Source organism: Nyctibius grandis, chromosome Z, assembly GCF_013368605.1.
Source record: "Nyctibius grandis isolate bNycGra1 chromosome Z, bNycGra1.pri, whole genome shotgun sequence".
Lineage (NCBI taxonomy): Eukaryota > Metazoa > Chordata > Aves > Nyctibiiformes > Nyctibiidae > Nyctibius > Nyctibius grandis.
This window is the reverse complement of record NC_090695.1, coordinates 90,993,589-91,014,862: the sequence shown is the minus strand read 5'-3', so window position 1 is coordinate 91,014,862 and position 21,274 is coordinate 90,993,589. Positions and strand designations below refer to the sequence as shown.

Genomic DNA, 21,274 nt, shown 5'->3' with positions numbered 1-21,274 from the left:
AATAAATGATTTATTTTTTTTTTTTAATAGAATGTCTGATGTTTTTAAAATCAGTGTGCTTTGCCGCTGCCGGCTGTGCGAAGGCCTTGGCGGGCCCAGGGCCCCATAGCCCCTCAGCTCTCCCGCCCACGGCTTGCCCCGCCGACACCGCCTCAGGAGGTGGTCCCCCCCGTTGCCATGGCAACTAAGGAACGCCGGCCCTGACTGACAGTTCCGCTCTCCAGTGCGGCGGCGCTGAGGAGCCAATCGGAATCGTGATAGGGCGGGACGGTGGCGGGAGGCCGGCGCGGAGGCGGCCCGCGGTGATGACGTTGCGGCGGTGCGACACGCCGCGCCGGAGGAGCCGTCGGGGTCAGCGGCATGGAGGTGGCCGCCGCTGTGGCTCCGACTGTGCGGCGTTGGCTGGGGCAGTGCCGGCCCCTCGGCTGCGAGGCGGGTAGGGGCTCGGGTCGGCTCGGGGCTTGGGTCGGCTCCCGCGCCTGCCCACCTACCCCTCACCTGTCGGGGTGCCGCCCTGAACGACGGCCGCGGGCCTCGCACCGCCGCCCGGGCCCGCCTCACGCCGCCCGGGCCCCGCGGGTGGCAGCGCCCGCCCGCCCGCCTCGTACGGGCGCTGGGCGGTGGCAGAGCTCGCGTCACCTTTGTCTCCTCCGGCAGGTCTCCGGGGGACACGGCCCTTGCCCGCCGGAGGGGTTTCCCTCAGGCTTTGCAGCACGCGGGTGACTCTGGAGGGCATCAACAAGCCCCTCATAGAGCGCATCATCCGGGTGGACCATGCCGGGGAGTACGGGGCGAATCGCATTTATGCGGGACAAATGGCCGTCTTGGGTAGATCAAGTGTGGGACCGATTATCCGGGTTAGTGGACCTGAAAGCGATCGCTGTGTTTCTGGGTAATTTGCATTTGATTAACAACGGTCGAATGAAGTTGTAAGATCGCAGCTTTCATAGTAAGATAGCTGTCCATCTTTTTCTGAACATGGTTAAACGTGAGTTCTTAAAGAGTGGTGAGATTACTTGGTAAAGGAGTTACCAACGCTACAATTGCTGTAGTATTGTCACAAAGACTCTTATTCTGCAAATGTTTTTATGTTGCCTATTTATAACTACCCTAGTCTTTCCTCTTTGTAATGTGAATAGTGTTATCTCTCCAGTCAAAGTGTGAGTGGCCTGAGCTCGTTTGATTTTTTTTGTTTATTAATCGGAAATGTTTAATTTTTCTGTTTTTATACTTTGCTGTGATCTTGTTCTTTTGCAGCAAATGTGGAATCAAGAAAAAGACCACCTGAAAAAGTTCAATGAACTAATGGTTGCATACAGAGTTCGACCTACTGTTTTATTGCCTTTTTGGAATGTAGCGGGTTTTGTTTTAGGTGAGTTTGTATTGTTACTATTATTGTTGTTTTGTGAAGTCTTCAAATGCATGAATTATTTGTATTGCTTCACATTTCATTGTTTGTATGTGTTTGGTACCACAATCACAGGGGCTGGAAGTGCTTTACTTGGCAAGAAAGGTGCCATGGCTTGCACAGTGGCAGTGGAAGAGAGTATATCGGATCACTACAATAGCCAGATCCGAGCTCTTATGGAAGATCCAGAAAAGTACAAAGACCTATTGCAGGTATTTAACCATGACTTAAAAAGTAGTTTAACGTATTCATTGAATTATCTAATGTGACTTTAGTCTTTTAAAATAATACACTCATAGAATTTACAGTAGATCTCTCTTTGTTCTATCACATAGAATGCTGAAGTCAACAGAAATTTTAAGTTTCTTTTAAGTAAAAGGACGTTTTTTCCTTCAGCAGCACTGGATTGATCAAGCACCAAAATTAAAATTGTGTTGGATTAGCTTCAACATGCTTTCAGTAATTCAGCATTTGCCTTTTGAATGGGAGAACTATACTTTAATTTTGATTACTTTTGATTGAAAGGAAGGGTTTAGAGGTGAAACAAAAGGAGGAAATATGATTGTGTAGTAACATTTTGCTTATACTGGATATGATTATATAGTTAGAATAGAATATTTCAGTTAGAAGGGACCTAAAATGATCATCTAGTCCAACTGCCTGTCCAATTCAGGGATGACCAAAAGTTAAAGTATGTTGTTAAGGGCATTGTCCAAATGCGTCTTAAACACTGACAGGCGCTGAGCATCAGCCACCTTGCTGGGAAGCGTGTTCCAGTATTTGACCACCCTCTTGGTAAAGAAACGCTTCCTATTGTCCAGTCTGAACCTCCCTTGGCGCAGCTTTGAACCATTCCTACACGTCCTATCACTGGATACCGGGGAGAAGAGCTCAGCACATCCCTCTCCATGTCCCCTTCTCAGGAAGCTGTAGAGAGCCATGAGGTCACCCCTCAGCCTCCTTTTCTCCAAACTTGACAAGCCCAGTGTCCTCAGGCACTCCTCACAGGACATGCCTTCCAGCCCTTTCACCAGCTTTGTTGCCCTCTTCTGGATGTATTCAAGGACCTGCGCATCCTTCTTAAACTGTGGGGCCCAGGCTATAAACTGAGGGGGCACAAAATAAAGAGAAAAAGCTAAGCAGCAAAGTTATTCACAGTGTCACTATGAGGAGGACTAGCGACGAAACCAAAAGCCATGCGAACCTGTTGGGGAGGGACAATGCTTGGGTGTCTGTAACCTCTGAGCACTTTATGAAGCAATCCTAGTTATCTGCAGGCATCTCAAGAGAAAATTCTTTAAACCTTTTTGTCCCAGTTGAAAAATTAGAAGAGAAAAATAGTGTCCTTTAGAGTACGCTAGAATGGACAAAAGCCCTATTGGCTTACAGGGAATCACCCTTACTGATTATGTGGCAAGGCAGGGACCTTGATTTCATTATTTAATTTGTCAGAATAATTTGTATGTGTGAAACTAGTTAGTGTTATGAGTTACTACGACTATCGGTTATAGGCTTTCTTGAAACAGTGAAAAAAATAGCGATACATTAAACAGCAGCGTAGCTTTTAAAGACTTTTTTTGAGAATATTAAAAGAGCTTTGGGTTTGGGGAATGCTATAAATAATTCCCTTCTGATGAATTGGAGATTCAGGTCTTTGAGAAGCTTTTGAGAGACCTGGGCCTCAGATGGTGCATGCAATGGTCAGGCACATATAGTTTTGTATACTAGCTGCCTTGATTTCTCCGCAAAGTAGGCTTACTAATTAACTGCTACTTTTAAAGCTAATAAAGCAATTTCGGGATGATGAACGGGAGCACCATGACATTGGGCTTGAGCATGATGCAGAAGCGGTAAGTACAATGTTAATTAATTGGCACTGTTAGTGAGGATGTAGATGTGATATTCTTATCTTCCTTATCAAGTGACTCTGATGTAGTTCTTTATTTTAGAAATAGAAAATAAGGCGCTTGATGTTCTTCCCCAAAAATAAATATAAGAAAACACTGCATATTATGGCTTTCATGTTTCTAGAACAGAATTGAATCTGTTGGAATTCATGTCAAGTGTTAAAGTGATTGCGTTTTCCTGAGAGGTGTCCTCTGCACAGTTTTTAATTTTATTTTAAGTTTAGATTCAATAATTTTGAAGATACGGCTAATAAGTGCTCTCCATACAGCTGGAAACTTGAGGCATCATCTTGGTAGACAAACACAACCGTGTTAGGAAGTGTGAAATACAAATTCTGTGCTCCCTTGAATACTGTATGAGGAATGTGTGACTTATCTTTTTTTTCGATTGACTTGTATTTGTGGAGAAATGGAAACATTCTGCAAAGTTTATAATTTTTAATTTAGTTTTTTCTAGGGTAGATTAGACTACAAATACAGGTGGTGTTTGGTGGGATTTTTTTTTTTTGGTTTTGCTTTGTTTTGTTTTTGTTTTTTTAGACAATGCTTACTATTTCTTATCAGAATCTGGTTCAAACAAAACACTTCATTAAATGTATTTAATCTCTTATTCTTTGTTTTACAGGCACCAGCTTATTCAGTTTTGAAGATAGCTATACAACTTGGATGCAAAGCTGCAATATTTTTATCGGAAAGAATTTAGTGATATTTTCCATAATGTTTGTGGCATTAAACTGACACAAAAGTGTATGGAAATTGCAGAAGACTAATAGTTATTTTATTCAGCCTTTTAAAATTTTCTTCACTAAGCATCTGGTTCAGCCAGCCTTTTTCACACTGAGTACCTGTTCAAAAAGCATTGAAGTCAGTTGAGCTAAATGTGAATAAAGGTGGCAGAATTGGGTCCGTATGAACTAAACCTTATTCAGAGAGTGTTCACAAGGTGGCAGCAAAATATGTATGTATATACATGATTTTTATATATATAATGTGTATATATGTATATACACACACACATATAAAAATGGTAAATACATTCTCTGGTGCCTTCAAATTTATATGTACTTCAAATAAGCTGGAGCTCATCAGCTCATCTTAAACTGGTTAATAGTGACTAAGTAGGATATTTTTGAGTTTTCCGGGTGAGTAACTGAAGTACTAGTAAGTATTTCATTTTGGTCTGTCTTGAATAAAGATTGGTATTGTAAGACTTTCATTTGAATCACAGAATGTTAGGGATTGGAAGGGACCTCGAAAGATCATCTAGTCCAATCCCCCTGCCGGAGCAGGATTCCCTAGATCATATCACACAGGAACGCGTCCAGGCGGGTTTTGAATGTCTCCAGAGAAGGAGACTCCACAACCTCTCTGGGCAGCCTGTTCCAGTGTTCAGTCACCCTCACCGTAAAGAAGTTTTTCCTCATATTTATGCGGAACCTCCTGTGTTCCAGCTTGCACCCATTGCCCCTTGTCCTGTCAAGGGATGTCACTGAGAAGAGCCTGGCTCCATCCTCATGACACTTGCCCTTTACATATTTATAAACATTAATGAGGTCACCCCTCAGTCTCCTCTTCTCTAAGCTAAAGAGACCCAGCTCCCTCAGCCTCTCCTCATAAGGGAGATGTTCCACTCCCTTAATCATCTTGTTTGTGGGGTGTTTTTTGGTTTTTTTTCAGGCTCGATTCTGAATTCTTTAAGTAGAATTTTTCTTCCTGTGTTGTTTTTTGGTTGGTTGGGGTTTTGTGGGTTGTTTGTTTTTTTTTTTTTTTGTTCCTGGATGTGTGTGTAAGGAATGGAACCCTGATATACAGCAGGTGGGAAGAGCAACTTGGTGCACCTGTGGAATTGCACTTGTTATTCTATTAGAGCCTTCAAGTTTATCTTACTTTGCTTCTAGTCTTCAGTGGCTCTTCAATAGAGATGCCCTTGCTTTCTTAGTGTTTGAAAACATGGGGAAATTGTTCAAACATTGAGAAAGCAAGAGCCATGTTTAACTGCCATAAGCTAACTATTGTTTCCCAATTTTACAGGTTTTCTGATTTCTACAGGTATGTGGTTTTTGATTTGGTGTTTGGTTTGGGGTTTGTTTTTTTTTTCTTAATAGCTAAGCTTGACAGATCAGGTAGCAGAATTTGTTGGATCTCATTTTCTTGTTAAAAGCTATGATGTATTAAAGTCAGTATTTCTTAGCCCAGGCAGTGGGATATAACCAATTGAACAGGTCAGCTATGGATGTGAGATGTAATGGGTATAAACCTAGCTGAAAATGAAAAAATTGGAAACCAAGAAATAAAACAATGGGCAAGTGTTGCCCCTTACTGTCATGAGGAGCAGGGTGCCATTGCCAATCTTGACTTTCACCTTATATGGCAAAGCTATCCAGTTATATTGAGGCCAGTTAAGTATTTTGGTGATTTTTTGCTGTGTTCTGGTTCCAGTTCTGTTGTGCTGGCCAAATGCTATGTACTGACTTTGTAGCTGCTTTGAGACCAGAGGAGGATCAGAAGTGCGGAGTAGCCACCAGGAATCCAAGACCTGTGGGAGCATATTGGAGCATCTCAAATCCAAGCATCTGGGAGCTTGGTAAGGCTTCAGACAGCTTTTAGTCCAGGTACATCTGAGTGTACCTTTTTGAGTAGCCCTGTTAGTGTGTCTAAGAACTGATTGTTGTGTAATTTGACATGAACGACTTGTTAAAGAGGATTATTTCCCTCCCCCCTTTTTTTTTTTTGTGAAGGAGCTTAGACTGAAGATTAAATCTTAATATAGAAACTCCTGTTCTGTATGATTTAGTATGACTGACACTTTGTACATTCTTTAAGAATAATTTCTATCACTTACACCATTGCAAGTCTGGTCTGGTTATACTCAAAACTACTGATGTTATTTACATTGTCCAAATGAAGTAGTGTTTGGTTCTCTATCTATGACTGGTTTGCACACCCACTGGAATAACTTGAGAAACTCAAAGTGAAATCACAGATTTCTCAGGGACTGCATAATAAGAAGATAGGTCTAAGAGGTTCTCATTTTACTTGCCTCAGCCCCAGACAGTCATGAGCAGCATGCACATAAACTTGAGTTTACTAAAGGTATGTCATATTAGACTAACACAGTATCTTCCCTAAGTTGACCAATTCTCTGAACAAAAGCTACATCTAGCAGATTTATTGCCTTAATTTCTCTAAAGCATTTGATATGCTGGCATGTGGAAAATTCTTAGGTAACTTGGAGAAGGGAGGAATCAGCACAAAAGAATGGTTAATTAAAGTGGCTAAAGGGGTAACAAGTGCTGTTGAAAGAACATGCAGTGCAGTCGTGTAAGTCATGGACTTTAATAATTGAGTAAAAAGAGGAAAAAAGATTGCTTGATGAATAGGCCATTGTAAAGCCTTTAATAACAGGGGCAGCACGGGACGGCATCTTTTATAAGCCCAGTATTAGAACTGGGGAGGGAGCGGCGCAGTATGTTTTGACTCAAAGCTGGAAGTTGCACACCCATGCACACAATGGTCTGGTGATACAAACTGGAAACCAAGCCAGTCACTTTCCTGGTCTCTCAGCCATTACATCAGCATTCAACACTGGACAAGGCATCCATGGGGCTTTCCTAGACAGACGATATTCAGCTGAAGCCTGATCTTCTCCAAGGCAGTGGTTGCAGAGGGATTCTCTGAAGGTGCCTGCGGTGATGTTCAACAGTTGTGGGATTTACTGCTGACATAGAGAAGTGTTCATGTGATCCTTCATCCAAGATGTGGGTGGCCTCTGGGACCATCACACACTGCTTGCTTGGGGCAAGAACATTTGAGAGAGAAATCTCATATTTAATGTGTTTAGCTTGGCCAAAGGCTGGGAACATCAAATACCAGGAAATCATTGTATGAGGTCAGAGTGTTTGGCCATATCTGCAGTAACTGTGAGAGCGCTCATAGCGAGTTCTTTGTCCTCAGCAACTGAAAACATCCTGCACATTTGAGTAGGCTGTCAGGCAGTAATACTGTCTCTAGCTGCAAGCATAAAATATGAATCGGGAGACAGCTCTGCTTTATGCTCCCGATCAGGATTTGTTCCTTCTTTTTACTGGAGCAGTTTGTGCCCATCTGTTAAAGTGTGGGCGAGTTGTTCTCATGGCACTTCCAACGGCTATGCGTTTCCCTGCTCATTGGCAGCTGCTCTTTATTTTTGTTGTTTTACATACAAAATGGAGTTGCTTTTCATTTTCTTAATGCAAAAGGGACTTTTTTTTTTTGTTTAAAATCAGTTTCAGATTTTGAAAGACTATAAAAGGTGGTAGAAGGTTACAGAAGGGCTAGAGATGCTCAAGTGCTGTACAGAACATCTATTGTACACCTGCTGCAAGGCTGTAGTTTCTTTTTTTGTGTTATTTTCAGGCAGAACTGAAGGTGACTAATGTCAGCCATCCTGGCAGGGGTTAATGGCAGACTGAGGCCAAAGTATATCGCTTATACAAGTCTGTTATCATAGTGATTCTTGATGAACTCTGGTCATGTTGACAGAGGAAAAGGAACTTGGATCAGACAGGGAGGCTGTGAAATGCTGCATTTTCAAAACAGGGAGCGAGGAAGATGACAGGGTCTTCCCTGTGCCTTTGGGTTTTGTGTGTGTGTGTTTGGCAGGGAGCTAAATATTGTCTGAGATGATAAATATTACAGATAGAAGAAATATCGAATATAATGGGCTTGATCTTTGTCTGGAGTGAACCTGTGTGGCTCACGAGCATAACAAAGCTAGGCTTGCTACAGGTCGACTGAGGATATGCCATACAATTCCTATGCTGGGGGTGATGTGGATTGTACTTCCCTGTTTTTTCTTAGCATTTAAGGGCTACTTAATCTGTACAGTCCCTTGGGTCTGCCTGGTTTCTTGACTTTAGAGAAGATAACATTTTGAATGGGTGCCAGTCATTTTTTGTCACTAGCTTCAAAGTAGTGGCATGTCACGTGCATTGAATTCTGCACATATTTTCAGCTTGAGGAGCTTAAAGGGATAAGTAAAATATATTGCCAGTTTAAAAGATGAATGTGTGCATTAAGGGAGGAGATTGTGTAAAGGTACCATTTTTCTACTTGTTAATTCAGTTTCCCCAGGGTGGCTAAGATGAAAAATCTGAATGACAGCAGCCTCACCATTGTACTGCCAGCTAGAGTGGCAGAACTTATCTTGCATTGAAGAAAGCTTATTGATACTTATATTTAGAGTTGGGGAGCTGATCTAGTGTTAAGTAAGTGAATTAACAGTTAATTGGAACAGGTTCAGTGGGTAACAGATCTCTCAAACAATTTCCGAGATTGTGCTGCTGCTGCTTTTTATGTGGCGCCATGGAGAAGAGTTTGGCTCCACTATCTTGGTAAATACTCTTTGAGAAGTTTTAGGCAACTAAGATCACCCTGTTCTTACCTCTGCACTGTACATGTCCTTCACCGAGCCCTGTGCTGAAGAGCAGCCTGGGAGGCGGTGAGCGAGGCGGTGGGAAACAGGGCACGGATTGGGGTGCACATCTCTCCTCTGTGTGGCTGTATCGTTCCGGCTGCATTTCCACTGCAGTTAACGGCTTTCACAGCAAAAGGTACCTGCTGGCAGGACTGTCGCCAGGACACAGTCCCCAGGAAGGAAGGTGCAGAACTGTAGCTCTCCTTGCAATGCGTGGTTCCTAAACTGGCACAGAGGAAAGTGAGAGATGCATCTAGTGTTCACGTTGACAGTCTCATTATTTGTTTTAGACTCCAGGCTTCATATGAATGCTTGAAGCTGTCTTCTTTCCCTGTAGGTATTTTCTACCCAACTGTTCGCATGTCAGTGATTTGTTTTTTAACGTTACCTGTGCCTAGGGCAGATGGATTTATTGATTTGATGGGACAGATGGACACGTGTAAACCAAAAACACACACAGTGGGTGTTTTTCCTATTTAAAATATCTTTTCTGGACTGCAGAATTAAAAAGATTATTTCTGGCACTAGAAGTGGTTTTTCTGTTTTCTTTGCGGCCACTGGCCAGCCACCTGCCAGGGAGTGCACAAGTCAGAGCAGAGGCAGCAGCGGGTGAGGGGGATTTGGATATTTTTGTGGTGCGTTTTGAAGGCAAGCTCTGTCAGCTGCACGTTAGCAAGCTGTCATGAATTTCTCCCAAGTTTGTGGTTTGAGGGCAGCTGTATAGTCAGAGGCTGCTAACTGTATGCAGACTAAAACATTTAGTGGAGTGAAAAGCATTGGCTTCTAGGAGAAGACAGGCATGCAGTGCCAAGGCAGATGACTCAATCCCATTGATCTCTGTTGCTGTCTCTGGATTAAAGTGAATTTCCTCTTTAACCAACAGCCTATGTCTAATTTAAAGCTGTCTCTCATTCGTTTCCTCGCTCCTGTGGGGACAGAGATGTGCTCAGGTGCAGCAGAGTCCTGCTCTCCTCTCAGGAGTGACCCTATTGTGTTTAACACACATCTCTTCCCTACTAGCCCATGGCATTCCTGTGAGAAAGGGGCTTTGCTTTAGGGCTGGATTAAGGCAAGGCTACCGGGTGCAAGTCTACTAGAGGTCTAAGTTTATGCTTAGCTCTAAGCCCAAGAGCAACGGGGATAATTGGATGCTCCAGGCTAAACTTGTTCTGAGGTTGTAGTGACTTGCCTGTGGCCACCTAGCAAGTCTGTGGTGGAAATAACTGGCAATACAATTTGAGAGGAGTTGAGCATAACGTGTGTCTGCACTAACCATACAGCGCTCCTGGCATCTGGTGAAAATGTGTAGACTTCACTGCTTTTAAGTGTTTTTATCCAGCAAAAGAACAGCAGCAGGACTTAAAATCACTGGTGAGATTCTTCTGCAACTATAGCTTAATGGCTCAATTCCAGCCCTGGCCTGGAAAGCCCACTGCTAGTCAGAGATGAGGAGCAGTCTTCCACATCTCTTCTTGTCAGCCCTCATTGTTCTGACTTTGGCAGGAAAAATGCTGTTTACTTGAAGACTTTGAAGGTGGTTGAAATGTGATTTTTTAAAAAATGTAACAACTGTCCGCTTTTCAATTCCTCCCACCCAAATATCGCAGCAATACTTGCTAATGAGAAATAATTATATCTCAATTTTAAGTGACACAAGTGCTATTTACACAGAATGTGAGAATCTAGTAAGACATCAGGCATATGTTTAGAGGGGATAACGCATGAGAAATCGGTTCGCTCTTCTCAGGGAGCTGAGCCTTGCACAGGAAGAGGACAGATACATGTGTTTATAGACAGACTCTAGACTGGTTGTATTTGCTCATCATTTGTCATAAATGCAGAGACTTGCAGCACGAAGTACTAGTACAGCGTAAGCTGGAACACATGCTCCTCTCCAGCAGATGTGGCACCAATCCTAATGCTCACTGGATGTTTCAGGTTGGTGACCAGCAAGAGGGTTTATCCTGGTAAGCAGGTATGAGTAATCTTGAACCTTCCTGTGGATTGTTGTCTAATCAATAGAAAAATCCCAAAGGGAGCAGGCCAAGTACAGCGTGGTTTTCAGCTTGCATCACTGGCAATTCGTGACTGCTGAAAACAGCCACCTGGGCCTACATCACTTGGATACGCTGTTGCAAAAATGTTGGGTTAAAAACGCTTATTTGAAGCTATTGCTTTGAAGTGACCTATAGAGTGACCTGATAGTTCAATATTTCTTTCCAATTGACTCATCGTTCTCCATAGACTTGGTATTCAAACAGAAGTAACTCTTTCATCACTCACAGTGGTGAAAGCCCTGTGTCCTGTTTTCAGTGACTTTTCTATTAACAAGAAAATCCATGGTTATATTTCTCCCTCTTTTTATCTTCCCTGCACTTACCAAAATACATGTGATGCTGATACAGCCTTTGTTTTTTAGAAGATATGTTATAATACACCCTCTATATATCATCTTGTACTAAATATTTATTTCAGGCTGAACTGTAGTGAGTTAAGAATATTCAGCAGAACTTTCTAATGCCCTTGACTTTCTGATTTACTGAAAAAAAAAAAAAAACCAAACCAAACATTTCACTTACAAAGTCTTATTGTCACAGCCAAGAGAAACTAACAGAACAAATTACGTACATGAGCTAGATGTGTTAGGTATGAAAATGTAGCATAAAGCCAAGAGCAATTTACAGGGGAGACTTTCTAGAGAATATTTGTCCACGTTGTAAAACCAAAGATAAATTTTGCTGTGTATAGAAATTATTATGCCACACTCTGCTCTTACTCAATGTTCACCCTGTTCATCTTAGGCGACACTTACTCATTCCTGAGTTCTCCCACATACCAAGATATTAATCTGCTTCTCATATAAACAGTCAACAATCTGAAATTGCTACAGCACACAATCATGGACTTGATTCAGTAGCTGTCTTGCTTTCTTTTGTTTATTGTTAAGTGTAAAGAATCCACAGTGGATCGAAGTCCATTTGGTCTCTGGAGCTGGACCCATGTCCCTGCTTCTCGCCCCTTTGTTTAGACTTGCATGCTATGAAGTTTCAGAAGTAGCAGCCACCACCCATCTGTGTTTGCCTTAAATGAAGCAACTTTTAAAATTAATTTTAGGTGTTTAATTTTTTCTTTGCTTTGCTAGGCATAAGTAGGGTCTGATTTTTCCACAGGCTTTGCTTTCCTTGGCTTTAAAATAATTTTAGAAGGTGTTTCTTATTTGAATCATTAGGTCATTGGGTGAGTCCAGCTGTGCACCTCGTCCAGCAGTGCTCTGCTTTCAGGGGGTTACAGAAAGAATCAAACTCTTGTGCTGAAGGTACCGAATTACAAGTGCAAGTATTATCATGACAATTGATTTTGATTATTGATGGATGGGTGAAAGTATCTATGCATACACACATCAGCGTGTGCTTCTTTATTAATACTGCGTATCTCTGTTGAGACGAGGAATGAGCTCTGTGCCTTTTATTCAGAGAGTGTTCACAGAGATAAGAGCTGCTATGGCCCCACTTGCAATCGCCAGTAATGAGCTGTGTTCAGGTGTGGAGTCAACTGCGCCTGGGTAGGAGATGAGTGGACAGGTGGTGGCTGGAATGTGGCTGTAGATGGAGCCATTTACGTTTAGGAGACCTGGCAAGACTGTTTTACTAGCCACGTTTTCAAGTCCGCTGGGTGCTCTCCGCTGGCTCTCCTGGGACGCAGAGGGTGCACCCTGGACTCGAAGCCTTCCAGCCCTTCTTGGTGAGCAGGTGACAGTGTGTTCACACCGCTGAGCAGGAGCTGGGTTTCCCTGAAGCTGAGGAGAGGTGGTTTCATGCTGCTACGATCACCCGCAACATGGCTGAAGGCCAGGAGGAGACAACCTGGCTGCTATTGAGCTTCCACATACTGGGCCACCATGCCCTGTTCAGGTATATTTTGACCTGGATGGCTTGCCTGTTGCTAATGGATGAAGATGGCCACTAAAATTAAGTTACGTTTGTTTTTACTCTTTTTTTTCCCTTCTTTGATCAATTGACAGAGTGTAAATGGACTTGTTGGCTGGCTGTTTGGGAGATACCTATTCTTTGTACAAATACCTGCCTTTGATTAATCTTATGTTATTATTTATGTAGTCATCTACTCAGGGAGCTAAATCAGTGCTGTAGCACATATGCAGCTGTACATGCAGCACAAACTACAAATGACAGAGGATACTGGGGGCAAACGGTGTTCAAGAAACCCGCTGGTTCAAAATTGCTCAAAGTATTTGGTGAACAGCTTCAAGTAAGATAAATGTCCAAAAGTCCATGAACGATTCATTAAAACAAGGGAAATCCAATGAAGCAGTCAATCATCATGAATAATTCATTGTACTCTACTATGTTTAGGAGTGATATTTAAAATATATTTCCTAGGCTTATAATTCCTAAACCTGACAAAAAACTGATCTAGAAAGAGGGTATATTATTTATTCCAGAGCCAAAGGCTGGTGCTGAAATTGTTTGAACTGGAAACTCTCAGTGAGTTCAGATGCAACCCTCAGTATTTCATACTTCTCAAATGACTAAAAATCTTCCTGCAGAGATGAGTTGTTAAATCTCCTGTCAGATCAGATCCCAGAAAAGCTGTAACCACAGTGGAGCAAAAGGTATGGAAATTTCAAGTGTGTAACTTTCAATATCAAAGTGCTCTCAGAGAGAGCTTGAAATTTGTTCAGCCTGAGGCATCTCTCTCCTGAGCCCCTGTCATCTGTCACGCTGTGGTAGCAGACAGAGCAGAGAGATGGGAGGGGAATAACACATTCATATGAGGACAATGTCATGTCATTTAAAGAGCTGCGATCCAAGCAGACGTCTTGGTTTTGGGTGGGTAACTGTCCCTCTTTATTTTTTCAGTCCAAGCTTTCCATTCTTTGGCCACCATGGGTATCCCTTTTTTCTGCTACCACGAGGATCAGCAAATTATTGCGAGGGTGGCTGGTGACATCTCCGCTCTGCAGTACCACATCCGTGGTCCCTAACGTGTGATGCTGCAAAGGTGTCTGAGTCTCTTTCACTTTTAACACTTTCTATGTGGTCTTTTACTGCTCCACGCTTCCTCCAGCATTTATGTCCTCCTTTAATTATAAGCATGTTCTTTTCCATTCAGAGAGGACCCAGACATAAAGATCCCAGAGACACCGGTGACCCTGCTGCTAGGGAAGGGGGTGGTGTTGGGCACTGCCACGTGAGCCCAATGCTGATGAGAAGCTGTCTGCAGGTAGCCAAAAGGGGCCTTGTGTCAGTGGAGATCAGGTACTGGCGGCTGCTGAGGAGGACATCTCAGCATCCTCCTTGCTCCTCTGGAAGGTGCCTCGCTGTCCCATCTGCAAAACCTGCTAGTTTTTCTGAGTAAAAGCCCCAGAGAGGGATCCACTCACTTGCAATAGCAGGACCTCAGCCAGGTCACGGATGCATCAAGATAAGGGAAAATCAACCTTTTGCATTCACCATTCTCCTCCCCTGTTTGCAGGTACTGCTTCAGAGATGGCAAACAGAACATGAGACAGAACATGTTCCTGGAGGTAAAGTAAGAAATAAAAAACGCAGCTGTGAACCAGCTTGTTGTAAAGGCAGCTTGGGCTTGATTTCGGTCTCCCTTACATGAGGCTGGGTGGTTCCTGTTGTTGCAGTGGGTTTGCTTTGCATTTGTACCTATGTGAGATGAGAAGGACAACTCATATTTTACAGTTCCAGAGAGCAAATATGATGCCTTCTATATGGTAAATCAAAAAAATAGATTTAAATTGAATTAGGTAGAACATAGAAGATGATCCCACCTCTGTTGAAGGGGTCGGCACTGTAATAATAATGAAACCTAGGACACCAGATTTAAAAATAGCTGTCATTTAATGAACTTGTCTGACTGGCCTTAAACAAAGACAGGTATATGCTGCACTTGCTAATGAAGTAATCGTGCTGTTTTGCTTCGATCTGTGGAATGTTTAATCTTAGTTAAAGGGGCACAGCTTGAGAAATTGGTGCAGAGGGATGCTGGGAAGAGATTGGGTTTAGCCTTCCTGGCAGGATTTTAGGCTCCAGTGCTGTAATGCTGGTCCCCCCACAGGGAAGCCAAGCAGGTAAAAAACTTCCCTTGGAGCATGAAGATTGCATGAGTGAGGCTGGGGTTTTAGGCATGCTTTAAACAACTGCATGTGCAGACATCTCCTATACCAGGCACTGTGCCGCAAGGTTCTCATTTCCACTGATGATGAGCAGTGCCTGCAGCATTCTCTCAGCATCTTTCCACCCAAATTGTGTGGGCCAGGAGCAGTACAGAGGGGACTGCCCTGCATGGGCTGGTGTCACTGGGATGGTGCTTCCTGATGGAGATGCTGCCAGTTGGGGATTGCTGCCAGGCACAGGTGGAGTGAAACCTCCCTGAGCCCAAGGACCTCGGCTACAGTCCCTCTGGGAACACAGGGGTGAGAAACAGTGCTGGCTCAGGCCTTTTCATCAGTTTTGGGTTGCTTTTCCTTCTCTACAAGCCACTTTCCTTTTAAGCCATTAGCTTTTTCCTTCTGTGTCCTTGATGGGACAAGGTAAGGGCCTAGTTCAAGGCTTCCTAGAGCTACCTCTGCTCTCCAGCCTTGCAGAACAGGTGCTGTGAGCCAGGGCATCAGCTTTCCCCACCCTAATTGCTGAGTGCTGATAAGCCAGTTTCCCTGGACTGATCCTCCCTTGCTCAGGTTTCCTCCCACGCTGTTTTTTCCCTCCTTTTCCCTGGGTGGGTGATCCAGCCCAGGCTCATCAGGAGGAGTGTCAGCTGAGCCAGGATCATCTCATTATTTGAGGCTGTAAGCCGATAACAGAGCTTGTCCCTGTTGTGCGCTCGCCTTTGATTCTGCGAGCTGTATTTCATCACTTTGTGCCAAAGCTTCAGCTTTGCAGCTCACTGCTGCACGTTATTTGTCAGGCACAAAGCCCCTTCTCTAATTTTGTGGCAAGCTTAGGGGTACAAAAGCCCAAAGCTGAAAGACATGGAGGCCAGGCAGGCTCGTGGCTGGGACCGGGTAATGAGAGTCACTGGAGGGGAGATGGCTGCTACTGCTCTTTAAAAGCCAGCAGTGACACAGACACAGCGCTGCTGAGACCAGTGGGAAGCTGTGGGACAACTCCGAGGTCTTTTCTCTAACTCCCTTGCACTGGTTTGTGAAAAACAGAAGCTTTTTTTATTTTTGTTGTTGTGGTTAAGGTGATAGGTATCATCAAGGAGCTGTTTTCACTGTGTGACTTGAGACTCTCTGCCGGGGATAAATTCACAAATGCTCGTAGACGGAATTTATACATGTAGCAGTGAAAGTGAGAGAAGCTTTAACCTACTTTATGAAAACTTATATTTTTAAAGGTAAAAATGAACAGGTGATTCTCTGAGCAGCCCGTGAGGTTTTGGCTTTATTGCTCTCAAGTGGAATGAAATGGCCAGGCAGTGCCGATGTCCTGCTGCAGCCTGAGGACCTTAACAGGATCTTTCTCATATAAACTTGCATACATGAATGCTTTGGACTTCTGCTCTCCTTCCCGATGGCCAATTTCAACCAAATTGATTGCAAAGTTATTTGGACGGGGAGTGCTGGACAAGCAGCATAGTTTCCTTGAGAAGCAAAGGGAAAAGTGTGTTCCAATACTGTGAGCAATAAATTGCAAGTTGAAACCTGTGTTAAATTCTCTTTCCAAAGTCCTCTTTGCTAGCAAACAGGCACTAAAGATCCAGGCATATTTAAAATGGTCCAATCTTGCTAAATTAATTTTAAAATCAATCAAATAGCACAGTAACCCCAAACTGGTATAATAAAACTGTTACAATCCTCATTTAAATTCCTCTGCTTTAATCAGAAAATTAGGGCTCAGCTATGCGATCAGTTTTCATTAGTTTAGCAAGTTGTGGTGCAAATACACATTTAAGTGACTTACTATTAATTAAGCTAAACCATTTCAGTCAGTGATTAAATTTACATTTGAATACACACACATCCAAGTTTAATTAGACTGGTATTAAACTGTTTTTTGTTATGCTAGTTTAACATGAGCACATGATCCAAGATTTGGCTCTACCTGATGCTTTTCTAACATGGGGGTTACCTGGCTCTATCTTGGGGGTCCTCAGGTCCACGAGCTCTGCTGAGCCCTGGGGGTGGTGGGGAAAGGGGAGGGCTGCGCAGGCTCCTGCACCCCGGGGACTGCCCTACACAGGGAGGGCGGCACGCTGGGGCCTCATCCTGCCACCCGAGCTCCCGGGTAAGAGCCTGAACTGCAGTAGGTAAGGCACGGCCGCAGGGTTGATTTTTGGCAGCGCATTCCAGCAGGGTGCTGGGAGCACCAACCCAGTGTGTTAAACCTCCTCTGCTGCCCTGGGAGCGTTAGCAGGAGCCTTTAGATACAGCACTGGAAAGTATACATTAGCATGACTGTTGTCATTCATGTGTGGATCACATCAAGCTCTGAACTTAAAGAGCAAGTGAAAGACTTATGATCTTGACCTGGAGAGTTTTCATGTTTCCATTTTCAATGTAAGAAACATCTCTGATGGCAATACCTAAAGGTATTTCCATTCACCGTTATTGCTTGATTCCCTTTTCGTATGACGCTTGTATACTTGCACTCTCCTTGCTGAAAGATGTTTTCTTTCCATGATGCTGTAGTTGGCTTTTTTCCACCATACCAGCAACTTCAGCTTTCTGGAGGACATGTGATGGCAGTCTCCCATGCACAGAGCTTGCCTGACAGAGTTCAGGATGCCAACTGACACTGACAGAGATAGGTTGGGGTTTTTGTGTTCCTGTTTCATTGTTTAGCTGGAAACATACAGGCATGGCTTCCTGAATGGCAGTGTAACAGGTAAGCACTGTGCCCTGCTCACGCAAGTCTCTATGCAAAATAAGTCCTTGCAGGTTTTCAAACAATATGGGACAAGTTGGAGATGAGCCAGCTGATGCTGGTACTGTTCACAGCATAGAGCCAGGGTATTTCTGGCTATAATAAGGACAGGCTTGGGCAAGAGATTGTCATATGAATTACTCAGGAAGCTGTCCTACAGCAGGGAAATCCTGTATTGGGCTATATGTGGTTTATAGCAGCCAGGTCTGCTTGCAGGCTTTCTGATTAAGAAGTGCTACGCCTTGCTGATAGCTAGTGAGCAAACAGACTGGTAGAGGTGGCAAGAACATCCCACATATTAAATAGAAAGTATTTTGAGAGAATGTGTAGTAACACCCCTACCCACAAACTCCTTGATGTCCATGCCTGTGCTCTGGAAGTCTGTCTCTCCTCAGTCCTGAGTTCTGGGTCTCCTCAGCTGTTTGTGGACACCCTCTCCAGTTTTCCCATCCCTAAAGGGGGACTCGGTCACCCTGCTGCTGTGGCTGGCAGAGATCCATTAGTCCACAACACAAAATGGATTCATGTCTGCCTGATCATGTTGGTTTGTGTTGTAACAAATACTACCCCATAAAATCTTGGAGTCAGAGGAATGGCAGGTGAAGGATGTTTATTTTGATCATGGCATCTCCCTCGCAGGACCACCCAGTGGGCTGGGGGAGGAGATGTTGCTAGCAGCTTTGTTCCTGAGGAAATACGTACAAGAGTAATGATTTGGGATGAAATCAAGTGACTGATCTTTCAAACTTGGTCTTTTTTTGCAATTGATTATTGTACTTTTCTGCTATAGACTGTTTAACAGTGCATGATATTGAGTTGGAGGTATAACCCGCTCACTGCGGAAGAGCAGCTGTACGTCACTGGCACAGGAAAGGATCCCCATGTATTTCCTCCTGCACCTGTAATAGGCTACGTGCAGCTTTGGTTCAGCGGGGCAGATACTGACCTGGTAGGGAGTGTAAGGCTCATGTCTCAAGTGCATCGTGAAAGCACCAGACAAATGTCGTCACCTGTCTGTGCCTCCTGTCTTTCTGCCACTTTCTTCTACCTACTCAGATGGTGAGCTCACTGGTGCGGACTGCGCTTCCTACGTCGCAGACAGTGTCTGGCATACTGTAGGATGAACAGAGCAGTTAGAGATGCATGAAATACTGCTAACTGTAGAGAAACTTTAATGGATGCTATGTACCCAACGCTGCCTTTTGCCTCTACAAATCTCCAGAGATACCATGCAGATCGTATATACTGGGATATCTATTTTTAGCTCAGACTTGCATGTGAATAAGTATAACATTATTCCTTATTTAGTGAACTGGATATCCTGGATATGGGGGCATTCTGAAGCAAGTGTTTAGATAACATAGATTTAAACAATGAGTGATTTAAACAATGCTAGTAAAAACTGATGTTGTGAATTCTCTCTGATCCAGATTTTGAGGTCATGTTTATTAGCGTACAACCTATTCTTTTCCTGGAGTACACAATTGCTATTAAAAACCTCATAAACATACATATATATTTTTTTTTAGTTTTATACAGGAACAAGAAGACTACTGCTTAAGTGAAAAATGAGGAGCATCAGCATTATCACTTGCCAGCAGTGGAGTTTATAGACATTTTAATGCAAACAAATGAGCTGCTACTTCTTGGGAGACACAGAAAGAGGAAAACAAATCCGATAGCCAACACAGAAGTAAATGTATTTCATGTGGTCCAGCTCCTGGAAAGTGGTGGAAGACCATGCAGGAGAGGTGAGCTGCATCACTGCGACTTGTTCTCAAGTTCAACATATTCTTGTTACCAGAAGGGACAAGAGGAGCAAAGTACTCCAGACAAGATAAAATGGTTTATTTCTTTTCCTCCATGATGGGTTGTAAAACGCAAATGACGGATAAGCTGTGCTAACGTAGGGGAACTGTATCCACTGCAAAGTAAATACAGCCCCTGCGGCATAATGTCAGTACGACTGGAATGATGGGTAGTGAGGAATGATGCTTGTTGCTATTTGGTAACTGAAAGCAGCTTTGTGTTTATGACCACTTCAATTCTGGTACAGCAGCCATCAAATGCCCTTAGCTTGTGCGAGCAGACAGACAAGTGGCTCTTAAATTGGCTCTTTCCAAGTAAGGTCCAGATAGTAAAGCTGAGCAATCACTCACCTCTGTGAAGTCTCCCACCTCTGACGTATTCAGCATTTTGCCCAGAGACCTAGCCTATGCTCAGGGAGTGGTGAAGTAGCCAGGAGCCCAGAAAAGATGCCGTTAGCCATCTTTTATAAGCCCCGGGCTCTACAGCTCTTCGTCTTACCACTGGCTGAGGAGGTGAGAAAGGAATAGCTGGTAATTTAAACAGCGGTAGTAAAAAATAACATTGTGGATTCACTCTGGTCCTGATTTTGAGGTCACAGTTATTAGCGTACAACCTGTTGTTCTGCAGCTTGAGTGAGTCTGCGCCAGCACCGGCTGGTGTGTGTATAAGCGTGTGCTGAGCCGGTGTTTGCACTGGCAGGTCTGGTGTGGCTGGTTGCACGCTTTCTGCCAGCTGGCCCCTGGGCTTGTCTCACTGGCTGGGGTGACATCTGCATTTTCTCCAGCCTGTGGGGCCCACGACCACCTGGGAGGCTGCAGCCATTCCCCTGTACGCAGGTCCCACAGTGATAATCACTGTGCTGCTAAGCTCTAGGTCACTCTGTGGGCAGCAGCTGCCTGACAGGCATGAAGGGCCATGCCAGCTCCTGCAGATGTAGCTGTCTGTCTCCTGAGCATGGATGTGCAGCTAATCAAATCAACCTTGCATGAAAAGAGAGTGCAGGCTGTCTTGAAAAATTGGGATGCCTGTAGCAAGACCTGAAGGCATGTGAAATATGCTGGGCTTGAGGGTGTCAAAAAGCACAGGCTAGTGGAAATTGTATGGGCCAATGGGTTCATAGAGTTCAATGGTATTTTTCAATAAAACATCTCGAAGGATGGGTTTCATACCAGCACAGCTGTGCTTTTTAAACATTTTTGCGTTTTGGGGGTGCAAAACAAAGTGTTTGAAGTGATGGGTCACAGGCAATAAGCAGCACGATGAATGTTTTTTGTCCTCTTATCTGGTTTTGTGGAGAAATACAGGAAAACATGAAGCAAGAAGTGGGGAAGAAAGATGCTTTTTGCTTCCTGGTTGTTTTCGAAGATATGGCTGTGTGGAATGACATTTCTGAGTAGCAAGGTTGTGGCTTCAGCTGTCCCACAGCTGTCAGAAAACATGCTCCTGGTTGTGGGGCATGGAATGTTGTGCTGGTTGAGTTGTTACAAAATTGCCTACAATTTCTTACCTTTACATCTGTCAGTGTTGGAGTCGTTAGTACATCTCTCTGTAGCTCTCAGGTGTACTCTTGACTCTCACCCTGGTTTGGCTGCCTGTGAATTAATTCAGGCTGCTTGACCTTGGTTACCTAGTTTGAGTGCAGCATCTTAGCTATAAAACATAAGCTTCATTCTGTGAAGTATGATTTTTATGTACTTGAAGTCATGTTTTGTTTCATATGAAGACAAATTACATAACCAAACATTTGTACAGCCTTTCTCTTGCACTTGGTTCTCTGACCCATTCCTTGTTACAGCAT

General features: G+C 43.7%; 1 protein-coding gene and 1 long non-coding RNA gene across 2 annotated transcripts; both read left to right on the top strand.

The window, feature by feature from the left end:
- The first annotated feature begins 322 nt into the window (after window positions 1-322).
- Window positions 323-4,322, top strand: COQ7 (coenzyme Q7, hydroxylase). The gene is made up of 6 exons (XM_068423332.1): window positions 323-436; window positions 658-857; window positions 1,258-1,372; window positions 1,484-1,620; window positions 3,190-3,258; window positions 3,941-4,322. The coding sequence occupies exons 1-6, from the start codon at window positions 361-363 to the stop codon at window positions 4,016-4,018; spliced, it is 675 nt and encodes a 224-aa protein (XP_068279433.1). The 5' UTR covers window positions 323-360; the 3' UTR covers window positions 4,019-4,322.
- Window positions 4,323-4,889: 567 nt separating this feature from the next.
- LOC137676865 (uncharacterized) lies at window positions 4,890-21,112 on the top strand. The gene is made up of 3 exons (XR_011050151.1): window positions 4,890-5,899; window positions 14,264-14,315; window positions 19,197-21,112. It is a non-coding gene; the product is annotated as an uncharacterized lncRNA (long non-coding RNA).
- Window positions 21,113-21,274: the final 162 nt, after the last annotated feature.

Coding starts and splice junctions, on each gene's coding strand:
- COQ7 (XM_068423332.1), top strand. CDS start 361: ATGGAGGTGGCCGCCGCTGTGGCTCCGACTGTGCGGCGTTGGCTGGGG. Junction 437..657: donor GCCCCTCGGCTGCGAGGCGG/GTAGGGGCTCGG, acceptor CTCCTCCGGCAG/GTCTCCGGGGGACACGGCCC. Junction 1,373..1,483: donor TGTAGCGGGTTTTGTTTTAG/GTGAGTTTGTAT, acceptor CCACAATCACAG/GGGCTGGAAGTGCTTTACTT.